The 12429-nt window shown below is 41.6% G+C and overlaps 1 protein-coding gene across 1 annotated transcript in view; it reads left to right on the top strand.

Moving 5' to 3' along the window:
* The window catches only part of ROR2 (receptor tyrosine kinase like orphan receptor 2), a 151181-nt gene extending 147560 nt beyond the window's left edge, over positions 1 to 3621 (top strand). The window contains exon 9 of the mRNA XM_040541388.1: positions 223 to 3621. Within this exon, the coding sequence (XP_040397322.1) occupies positions 223 to 1665 (1443 nt within the window). The 3' untranslated portion in view covers positions 1666 to 3621. The remainder of the gene's footprint in view (positions 1 to 222) is intronic.
* Positions 3622 to 12429: the final 8808 nt, after the last annotated feature.

Raw genomic sequence — 12429 nt, 5'->3', positions numbered from 1 at the left:
CAATTTACACTTCTGATAATAGTATAACTAATTTCAAGGTAAACTGTAAAATCAATAGGCTGATGTGAACATACAAAAAAGCTGAAATGTTATTTTGACACAATTTATCTTCCATTCAGAGCATTTAACCACTGTGAGCTTTTCTTTAATAGATTCTGTTGTTCAGAAAGCACTGTGATTTTTTTACTGATTTTTTTTTTTTTTTTTTTTGCTACATTTCAGGCTAAACTTAAAGAAATTAATCTGTCTACTGTACGGTTTATGGAAGAACTAGGAGAGGAGAGATTTGGCAAAGTCTACAAGGGGCATCTTTTTGGTACTGCACCAGGTGAACAAACGCAAGCTGTTGCTATCAAGACACTTAAAGACAAAGCAGAACTGGCTCTTCGGGAAGAATTCAAACATGAGGCAATGATGAGATCACGATTACAGCACCCAAACATCGTTTGTTTGCTGGGAATTGTGACAAAGGAACAACCCATAAGTATGATTTTCAGTTATTGCTCCCACAGTGACCTCCATGAGTTCTTGGTGATGAGATCTCCCCATTCGGATGTCGGCAGCACTGATGATGACAAGACAGTCAAATCCACTCTGGAACCAGCAGACTTCTTCCACATCGTGACTCAGATAGCTGCAGGAATGGAGTATCTTTCAAACCACCATGTTGTTCATAAGGACTTAGCCACTAGAAATATATTGGTGTTTGATAAACTGAATGTGAAAATATCTGATTTAGGCCTTTTCAGGGAAGTTTATGCTGCTGATTACTACAAACTGATGGGAAATTCCCTTCTTCCTATCCGTTGGATGTCCCCTGAGGCTATTATGTATGGCAAGTTTTCTATTGATTCAGATATATGGTCATATGGAGTTGTGTTGTGGGAAGTTTTCAGCTATGGCCTGCAGCCTTACTGTGGTTATTCTAACCAGGATGTCATTGAGATGATCAGGAATCGACAGGTTTTGCCATGTCCTGACGACTGCCCCACATGGATATACACTTTGATGTTGGAGTGTTGGAATGAATTTCCCAACAGAAGACCAAGATTTAAAGATATACACAACAGACTTAGAACGTGGGGAAACCTTTCTAATTACAACAGCTCAGCACAAACCTCTGGGGCGAGCAACACCACACAAACAAGTTCTCTCAGCACAAGCCCTGTCAGTAACGTCAGCAATGCTAGGTACATTGGACCAAAGCAGAAAACTCCAGCTTTCCCTCAACCGCAGTTCATACAAATGAAAGGGCAGATGAGACCGATGGTTCCACCTCCTCAGCTCTACATTCCAGTCAACGGTTACCAGCCAATGCCCGCCTATGGCGCCTATTTGCCAAATTTTTACCCTGTCCAAATTCCAATGCAAATGGCTCCTCAGCAAATGCCCCCCCAGATCATTCCCAAACCAGGCTCCCACCACAGCGGGAGTGGATCCACCAGCACAGGCTATGTAACAACAGCTCCTTCCAATGCATCGGTGGCTGACAGGGCTGCTCTGCTCTCAGAGGGCACAGATGACACGCACAATGGAGCAGAAGACATTGCTCAGAATCCTGTCCAGGAGGAGGAGGAAGAGGAGGGGTCTGTGCCAGAAACAGAATTGCTCGGTGATAATGACACACTTCAGATGGACGAAGCAGAAATTCAGTCAGAAGCCTAAGGAATGTGGCCTCGTTACTAAGGATTTCACATCACTTCTGTGATTGGAGACTGTAGATCCTTAGGCTTAAGATCAATGAATTTGATTTGACTAAAAGAAGCACAACCAAAAATCTACACCCATGTAAATTACAGCAATAATGATATAATGGGTTTATTGACCATTGTCACCATCAGCATTTTGCAAATATGATGGTATGGAATTGCTGGGTTTAATCTTTTTTACAGTCCTACAGTTCTTGAGGGAAGCTGCTTTTCAGTAATGTACTGTTGCTGTGCAACATATTGCTGAGTAGCATTGCACATCATGTATATCATGATATGTGAGTGTAATGTTAGTGAATTATGCTTAAACCAATAACACAAAAAGGAATCCAACTACAGTTGCCCTCAGCATTTAGAAGTGCCCTGGTTGTGATGAACAGCTTAGTTTATAGTATTTATCTCTTTGATATAATGGACACAAGATTGTTGTTTGCTTTTTGAGTCTGAAAAAATAACAACTTGAGAATACTGATCCATGGTTGTATTATAAGAAAAGTAGGTAAAACGAACGTAAAATTGGCTGTGCTGAGTGAGACCATGGGTCTGTCTAGCCCATGTGCATGTCTCCACAGACAGTCAATAGTGTCTGCCCAGGGAAGAGTACAAGGGCAATTTCCCTTGTACCGCTTCCCCAGGGTATTTCCCCAGGCTCCAGCAACTTGTGGCTTAGGGACTTCCCAAGCCAGAGGTGGAATTTTTTTTTTTGTTTCATAACCTTCAATGGAATTTTCTTCCATGAATTTATCCAAAATGATTGGGAACCCACATAAACTTATAGCATCCACAACATCCTGTGGAATAACATAAGAGAAGAGAGGATGTCTTTCTTTCATCATTCCCAATGAATGACTGTGACAGAAGCTTCCAAATGAGATCGTCTGACTGCATTTGTGGATGAAAGTATTTCTTCTCTGCTGTGTATTTTCAGCAGCAAGCAGCCTTAATACACTGTTAATCAAAAATGGGGATATTGTAGGTATGCACTAACTTAACAATCCAACTTTAATTGCATATTGGTTGTCAAGTATAGAAAAGGGCTCCACATACATGTTCCTACATTGTAAAAATGTTGGGGTTTGTGCGGGGTTATAAACTCACTTGATTTACTGCAATTACTGCTGGATTGCATGTGAAACCATGTATTTTTTTCCTGCCTCTTTAGTGAAAATGGTTCTTTGAACTTTAGAAGACCAAAATAAGCAATATTGTACAGAGTGCTGGTTTTGTCTTCTATTTGCAGGATGAATCATGTACAGACCTTTAAATGTAATTTATGTTTTACTACATTTTATATACTTTTTTTCTTTTGAAATATTTGGATTTTTTGAACAAATGACTTTATAACTTAATCATTTACAATATTCACATGTGGTACAGTTTTATTGTATTGCTGTTTCCTTTTGTTAAACAAGCAGACAGGTCCATACATTTCACGACTCTTTCTGTAATACAAGAAATACACACTCTTGTTGTAGTATTGTAGCCAACACACGCTATAGCTATAAGTTCTACATCCAGCACATGGAGTATTCAATAAAGTAATGCAAAAAGTATGATTAAGTATGTTATCTTTATAGTTCCTACAGCTGTTGTTTTGTTGTGGTACATGTCAAAGTAGAAATGGCCACAGTCCCTTAGGTTACAGGTTTCATGCCTAAACTATTGATTGTTTTGTTGTGCGTGGTTTTTTTTTTTGTTTGTTTGTTTTTTTAATTACATGGGGATACATTTTAAGTCATGTATCATTGTGATCTAAACTCTACATTCATGGTATGGCAGCATTGCTTGTTTCCAGCATTTCACCTGGATTTGGAAATGCACTGGTAGGAATAAAATATGAAAACTTTATTGCTTGTGTTAATATAATGCAGCTTTGGGTGCTATTAATAAATAAAGGATAAATAAATAAATAAATGTGAAGTTTATTTACTCTAAGTTCTTTGTTTCTCCTAGGTTTCATGTTCTCATGTTCATATACTTCATTAATCAACTACATTCATCCAAAGGGACCTGGATAAGCTGGAGAAGTGGGCCCATGTGAACCTCATGAGGTTCAACAAGTCCAAGCGCAAGGTGCGGCACCTGGGTCTGGGCAATCTCAGACATGAGTACAGACTGGGAGAAGAACTCACTGAGAGCAGCCCTGCGGACAAGGACTTGGGGGTTCTGGTGGATGAAAAGCTTGACATGAGCCAGCAGTGCGTGCTTGCAGCCTAGAAGGCCAACTGCATCCTGGGCTGCATCAACAGAAGAGTGGCCAGCAGGTCAAGGGAGGGGATTGCCCCCCTCTCCTCTGCCCTTCTGAGGCCCCACTTGGAGTACTGCATCCATGTCTGGGGTCCCCCAGCACAAGAAGGATGATCTGTTAGAATGGGTCCAGAGGAGGGCCACGAAGATGATCAGAGGGCTGGAGCACATCTCCTGTGAAGAAAGGCTGAGAGAGCTGGGGCTGTTCAGCCTGAAGAGGAGAAGGCTCTGGGGTGACCTCATTGCAGCCTTTTGGTACTTAAAGGGGGCTTATAAAAAAGATGGAAAGCAACTTTTTACTCAAGCAGATAGTGACAGGACAACGGAAATGGTTTTAAATTAAAAGAGGGGAGATTTAGATTAGAGATTAGGAGGAAATTCTTCACTCAGAGGATGGTGAAGCACTGTCACAGGTCGCCCAGAGAGGTTGTGGATGCCCCATCCTTGGAGATGTTCAAGGCCAGGTTGGATGAGGCCCTGGGCAAGCTGATCTAGTGGGAAGCTGAAACAAAAGGCAGGAGGGATTTGGGTATAGCACAATCAAAAGTGCCAAGGCAAAGTCTTGGTGCATGACAGCATTTTCTTATGGTTCATGTGTCTCAGAGCACATAGAGCCAAAGGGCTATAGTATCCAATGGTGCCTTGGTCAACCACATTGAGCAGCTGACTGTGCCTGAAGCCCTGTTTGCAGAAGCATAGAGTGTAGATGGGGGAATGGAATTGTAATCACAGGGCAGGGAGGATTGTTGTGTCATAGTCTAAGTGGGGAAACTAAGTGATGAAACTAACTTGTAGATGTGCACTCCTCCTGCACTGTGCTGGTGCAGACCAGTAAGGACACCATCTAAATCCAGTTTTGGTACTGTCTGAAATTTGGGTTATTGCATGATCCTTTCAGCTGTCTTGCCTATTGGGACTACAGGAGGACAAAACCATAAACAGCACGATATAAATGAATGTGTAGGACCCACAGTGCAAACTGATAAGTACAATAGGCCTTATTATTACAAGCTTTGATAGGCGGCTTCATTCATTCACCATCATATTCTCACCACCATGATTCTCAGTTTCCTCTAATGACTTCCCTAAAGTCTGACCCAGAAAGACATGTTCCATGTGGATATATGAATCCTTTGCTTCCTGCATATGCCATGGCTTTGAACATCATAATAAGTCAAGGGGAAATTTCTTCATAGTAACTGTACCTGAAACTTTTATTACAGATATGAATTTGAATCTTGTTTCTTACATTACCTAAAGAATTTATTAGATATCACTTGACTTCATGTTTGGAGAAATCATCTCACTGGCCATGTGGGACTGAAGGAAGTAGGTCGGATGCTTACTAGGCAAGAGCTCAGGGACACTTTTTGGGATGGAGCACTTTTAAAAGATATCAGACCTCAAGGTGTTTGCCAAACAATTAATAAGGATGAAACAGCCAGCTAAATGCACAGTCAAATAATGTCATGTTTTACTGTTTTTAGTTGGACCTTGCATAAACAGTAACTCACAGTTTCTAGCTGGCTAGAATCTACCACAAAATATTCTCTGAAAGAGCACTCCAGTTACCCACAATATGAAGAAAAAATCTACTAGCAAAGTCACTTTCTATCTAAGAGAAAGTTCTGAATTCATATCGGAAGGAATAATGTATTTTCCTGTTGTATAAATAAGTTTACAAAATGTTAGTTGTATGGCAAAAGTCAAGTTTGGGGAATTTTCTCACAGACACAGGGAAAAGAGTACTAGAAGACATAGTATGAACAATGACATGGCTCTGTGAATGAGGTTTACTTTTACATTATTAGAAGACTGAATTTTGGTCTCTTTCTCGCTCTCTCTCCCTCTCTCTCTCTCTCTTTTTTTTTTTTTTTTTTTTTCCCCCCAAAGTGACACTGTGTAATCTTTTATTTTTGCCCAGCTTGCACATATGACAAATTGCTGGCTCCCTCAGTCAGCTATATGAGGTTTGGACAATCAAGGAGTACTATATGTGCTCAGCTGGCAAGATGAACCAAGCCCATGATAATCTGGTAAGGCTTTCCCTAGACCAAAATGTACTGCAGCTACTGTGATAAAACATAGGAGAGTTGGTTTTACAGGGCTTCCTTTCCAGAAAAATTCTGTAAAAACACTTTGTACCCAATACTCCTGTCTTGGCCTACGCTGGGTGTTGAAGGCTATAGCACCAGGACCCTAAAGCCACTGCTCTTTCTTGACAGATACTTAGTGGGGGCTCCTAACACTGGGTTACAACTGCAGAAGGCTGCGTCCCTTGGCTTGTTATGTGACCCCCAAGTATAAGGCAATCTCTGTGCGTGCATGTATGCCTGCTTTTGGAAGACAAGATATAAGGCAATAACACCATGTTCAGGGCCAAAAGAAACGTATGTGCATGCACATAGGAATGTACATGCCCATAGACACAAAAAGCAAAGGGCAATGCATATTCAGATAAATATAGTTCACTAGGGGATGTTTCTTCCTTTACCCTCTCTGGAATGTGCAGATGTTCCAGGGCTGCTTGAGGTATTATGCAGGTTTGAATCCAAAACTAGCTCCTCCTAGTACTCAATAAACTCTTTCTTTGGCACTGCTTCCAGTCAGCCGTAGGGACTGTGCCAGGAAAAAGCCTGAAGGGCAGCTTAGCACAAGGACTCCTCTGGAGCACTGCTCTAGTGTGCAGCTTTGGGGGCCCAGCCAAGCATTTCCTATGGACCTCGGAGTATGGATACCTACCCCAACAGGTCTATGCAAGTGACCTTTAAAGTAAAGTACTGCTATGCTGTAAAGCACACATGCTGTTGTAGCATGAGTGTGACTTCAGTCAAAATTAGATCTTATGCGAAGTTTGTCTTCAGTGCTTCTTCCTCCTGCCTTGGTGTAGGTGCCTTCTGGCTTGCAGAAAACACGGGTGGTAGGCTCCTTTTGGAAAGACGTATTGCAGGGTCCACCAAATCACTATTACTGAGCTCAGAGAGGTTTTGTTGGTGATACTGAGTGGCCATGTGAAACCCCACCACGCCCAGAGGAGAGGAGAAGAGGGAGCACTGGCCTTTTGAACAGCAGCATGGATGGTGAGCCTACTCAGAACACATAGTGTCCACACCAAGGTGCAGGACAGCTGGGCCACAGCTTGACCAGGCATGCCTGAGGCCCTGCAATCAGACACAACAGCAGATTGCCTGGCTGGGGCTAGTATCCAGGCCACTCACGTTTGGTGGCCCACAGTTGGCCTGGTGCACCCAGAAGAGCTGAGAGCAGCCTCCTGAGGTTTCTAGCTCAGGAGCAGGGTGGGTACCTCCTTGTGTCAGCTGCAGGCACTTGACTGTCAAAAACAAGTGTGTGGGAGCTTTGGGGCCTTTAGGTGAGGAGAAGGTGGAATTTCAACCATCACAGCTATGCTCCCAATCTCTCCCCAACTCCTTTGTTGAGCATCTCAGCACTCTGCCCAATCCAGGCCCTGTCCAGATGCTTTACATAGAGTACATTAAAAGTATGGTTCTAAATTTTAGCTGAATACTGCAAGATTGCACAAGCAGAGGGAAGTAATATAACTGAGGTTATGGCAGGAGCTGGAAATAGTATGGGGTTCACAGGGTTGTAAATCTCCAGGAGGGTCGGAATTTAAAATAATACAATACTGAGGGAACACAGAATCTGATGTAGTTACTTCTCATTTCTATTGATCTGAAAGAGGAACTTTACTTTATCTCAAATGCACTGTACCTGATGGTTTAACTGTCCTTTTAAAGACCTGTGTCTAAAACTGGAAATAACCCATCTGTTTAGTAGGTTCTTTTGCTAAGTCTAAAATTGGTGGAATTAGAAAAATAAAACAAAATAAAATTAATGCATTCATTTAATTGAACATTGGTTTCCATGCACCAGGTAATAAATAATCATAACGGAGATTTACAGAATGTGGCTTTTGTTGCCAAGTATTTTATATTTGTTACTGAAGAAGATGTTCTATGTAGGAGCCACCCTCCACATAGTCTTTCAAACTTCTTTTCAAACTACTGAAGTGGTCACTGGAGAAATTGTGAGCTATTGTAATTTTGATTCATAACAATCAGTTTTAACAATCTTACAAAGAAACCTAACTCTAATTCCTAGTCTGCTTTAAAGGTAACTATTTGATATATATCACCATTAATAAACGAAAGGAATTCCTTTCAGAACCGCAAAGGACATTGTAATTAACAACACGATGGTAGGTAAGAAAATAGGCGGCAAACTAGAGAAGTAATTGACCACATAGGGACTGTCTCTAAGTCATTTAAAAACAGAAATATTTCAGGTGCATAACATTAATTTAATTTAGATGTAATATGATTTCAGCTGAGGCTGATTATTCCTGAACTGAGGGAATAGTCTGTGGTTTTACAGTTACTGTAAAAATCTACAGCTCTTAATCCTATGAATACATTTTTCATAAACTGACATGGTTTACCATTTAATTACTTTCCCATCAGATTTAAATTAAACATATATTTGTGAGGTAAGCTGAAGTATTAGGAGAAATATCTTCTAAAAGAGCTAATAGCCATGTGCTTTTTATACCAAGGAGGGGATCTTGTGTTTCAGTTTTTCCCACTGTCTTGTTTTCACATCAATTGTGTCTCCTTAGTGCATTTTTCTGTTCCCAGCTGTTAGGTGATCATTTCTGTATAAATTATCAGGGAAGTATTTTAAATTATATCCTGTTAACACTGAGAGAACTGGGAATAAAGAATTTGTTTCTTTATGAAATGAAGGTATTTTGTTCCATCTTTGCTTCCTCTGTTCTTTGTTCCTTTAATATATTCTTTGCCCTTGCCCTCTCTTAGGTATTTCTCAGAGGACAACCACAGCATTCACTAATGCATTTCCTCCACATGAAATATTGTTCTCAAAAGACAGACTAGAAGACCCAGTTTTTGTATTTATAAATAGATATGTTTATGAATGAACTCAGTCTTGACATGTTGAAAAGCATGCAGTGGTAAAAGCATAAGGGTTTTGTTGTTCGTTAACTTGCAAACCCAACCATTTCCAAACAAAAGGGTGTGTGGAAGCAATGACTTTGGTTTTCAGTGTAAGTTCACCTCTGACTTTGCTGTGGCCTGTACTTCTACATTCTGTATAATTTTCTAACACTTTTCTAGCTTTAAAGGTGCTGGCTTTTTGTCAACATTCTGCAGCGTCTTTGTTTATAATGAGTGACTATCTTTGTAATTTTTTTACTCATTTGGTTAACCAGGTATCTGAAGTGAGCAGTTACACTCAGATAGTCGTCTGCAGCCTTTAATTAAGCAATTTCTTTCCATTGCAGTCAAACCTTGAGTTATCTCTATAAATTAGGAATGCAGCAAGTATTATTTGTAAGATTAGCTAAGTAAATTAAAACTTTGTTTCCACAGCACAAAGTGGACGTTGTGGGAAATGTGGAAAACTCTGCTCTCATACAAAAGACAGACTTCTAACTTCAGTAGAAAAACTTGTTAGTACACCTTAAATCGAGTGCTTGGAAACTGTAAAGACAGCAAGAGGTTTAGCTAACTAACCAGCTCCCTGTTGGACATGTGAAGAAATGTTCCCGCTTCACTGTGAAAAAAAGGTATTAATGTGAGATTGTGGGGGTGAGGGTGCATCTGGCATCCCACAGGTGATATAAAGAATGAAACACATCCCTGGTTATCTAAAGCACTGTGCCTGGGTATGAAAAAAGGTTGCTTACAGTAGACCAATGCTTATAGCTTTGGAGAAAGAAGAGTACACTAACTATATGCGTTACTATGTCATGTGGGTGGATGATCTTGATGCCTGTTAAGGGTGGTTTTGTGGAAAGAGCTACTCCACGTTGAAAAAAAATAAATCAACCCAAACCAGTGCAATATTAATTTCTGAAACAGCTGGGGTTCTTCAGACACTCTCCTAAAGACACAGCAAGGGATTCTCCTGGTCCTCTTTCCCTGCTTTGAGCTCAAGCTGGTCAATTCATCTGACTCTGTGTTTGAGGTGACTCAGCACTGCAGGAAGCCAGAGGCACAAGACTTGTTACTGGGCAGCAGCCTTATGCCGACACCATTGGAGGTAGCAGTCTGCTAAACAGACTCTAACTAGGTATTAGTTAGACACTGCCCTAACTAGACCCAAATCTCCATGCCTGCTTATCTTTCCTAACAGTGTTTTTCTGATGTGTGGGATTAAACAGAGACTGAGTGTCTTCCCCTGCTTCTTGTATTGTGCAAAATTATTCAGCCTTCTGTTGTTGTTTCTTCTGTAAATAACAATGTTTTGGACTGCACACGGGTATTGTGAGGGGAAACTCATGAGGTACAGGTGTATTCATACTACGGGAAAGCTTATTACCCTCCTGATACCATATGCCTCATGCTAGAAATGTCATAAGGGCATTACAAAAAGCCATCTTCTCCTGCTGCCCAAAAGATTATTGTGTTAACTGCTTGTGAGGATCTTGGGCTTGGTCTGGGCTACAGACATACTGTAGGCAGATGTAGCACTTTTTTTTTTTTTTGGTGGGATATTGGTCTGAAATGAGTAGGTGCATCTTATAATGACAAATGGTCTTGAGGCCTGAACCAAAGCCCATTGAAGTCATTGGGAAAAACTCTTCAGTTTCAAAGGATTTTGGATTAAGGCCATAAGAAACATTCATCTTGTTCTTTTAGATAAACACTGCCCATCCTGTAATCATAGTGTTATTAAAACATGGGTTATAAAATCTTCTTTTTTATTTAATAGTACCTTTAATACAGAGCAAACATTTTATTCTTTTCTGAATAACTTAAAAAGCTTGTGATTTTATTTTATTTTTCTTTAAACGTGGCATTGTGGCATTATAACACCTTAAAATGTTCTGTGCATACCAAAAAGAATTCATGGTACATACCGTATCTTCTTGTAATCATTTTGTTCACTAGCCTATGCCGTTGGGAAAATGTTTTGCCAAAATAACTTGCATGAAACCTTTTTTTTTTTTTTTTTTTTTTTAGCTTTGTGGCTTTGCTTGGAAATCAGAGTACATGTTTGCAATAATCTGCTTTTAATAAGTGGGGCTTAATATAACTGCTTTTATTATGCATTTTTAAGCATGTTAATATATGAGAGGTTTTGGGGATGGGGGAGCAATTTGGTATTGTAGAATCATAGAATGGTTTGGTTTGAAGGGACGTAGTTCCAACCCCCCTGCCATGGGCAGGGAGGGACACCTCCCACCAGACCAGGTTGCTCAATGCCCCATCCAGCCTGGCCCTGAACACTTCCAGGGATGGGGCATCCACAGCCTCTCTGGGCAACCTGTGCCAGTGCCTCACCACCCTCAGAGTGAAGAATTTCTTCCTTATATGTCACGTTAACCTACCTATCACTACATTCCCTGACAATGAACCCCTCCCCAGATTTCCTGTAGGCCCCCTTGAAGTACTGGAAGGCCGCTGTAAGTTCTGCCCAGAGCCTTCTCATGTCTAGGCTAAATAATCCTAACTTTCTCAGACAGTCTTCACAAGAGAGGTGCTCCAGCCCTCTGATCGTCTTTGTGGCCCTCATCTGGGCTCACTCTAATGGGTCCACATCCTTCTTGTGCTGGGGGACACAGAGCTGGAAACCTCCGACTGAGGTTTCACAAGAGTGAAGTAGAGGAGGAGAATCACCTCCCTTGACCCTGCTAGCTACGCTTCTTTTGATGCAGCCCAGGATATGGTTGTCTTTCTGGGGTGCAAGCACACATTGCTGGCTCAATGTTGAGCTTTTCGTTATCCAGTACCCCCCAAGTCTTTCTCTGCAGGGCTGCTCTCAATCCATTCTCTGCCCAGCGTGTATTTGTGCTTGAGATTGCTCTGACACAGGTGCAGGACCTTGCACTCGGCCTTGGTGAACTTCATGAGGTTCATGTGGGCCCACGTATCAAGCCTGTTAAGGTTCCCTTGGAACCTGCAGGTGTGCCAGGGAGTTTTGGAAGGGATGTACCTCCATCATGAAGTGCATGTCTGACAGGGTGTGCCTGAGCAAGGGAGAGAAGGGTCAAGGGTCTAAGAGCAAGATTTTGTCCTGCTCTGTGGCAGCATTCTTTGAAGACAGCCAGCCTCAGAGTGGGAACCTGGGGGCTGGGGCTGCCTCCCAAATGAGTCCTACTGGACCCAGTGCTGCTACCCTGCTGGCCCTAGATATGGGTTCTGTCTTTACTTCCTAAAGGTCTGTCCTGGGGCACAGGGCCTTACAAGGCTATTGTGGCATCTCCATTTGGCTATAGGGAATATAGTTGTGGATGCTAACAACTGCCCAGAGGCACAGATAGGCATCTGGGAGGGCAAGGTGTACAGACACCATCTTGAATACTGGTGAGATTTCACCTGACCCTCTCCCAGAAAAGATTCTACAATAAGGAGGTACTCATCTCTGTCTCATCAGGGATTTTCTCTATCAGCAAATTCGTGAGATCAGGATTTCAGATTGGGTTGTTAGT

Source organism: Cygnus olor, chromosome Z (assembly GCF_009769625.2).
Source record: "Cygnus olor isolate bCygOlo1 chromosome Z, bCygOlo1.pri.v2, whole genome shotgun sequence".
Lineage (NCBI taxonomy): Eukaryota > Metazoa > Chordata > Aves > Anseriformes > Anatidae > Cygnus > Cygnus olor.
Note: the sequence above shows the minus strand (reverse complement) of the source record. Positions and strands in the feature narration are given on the sequence as shown.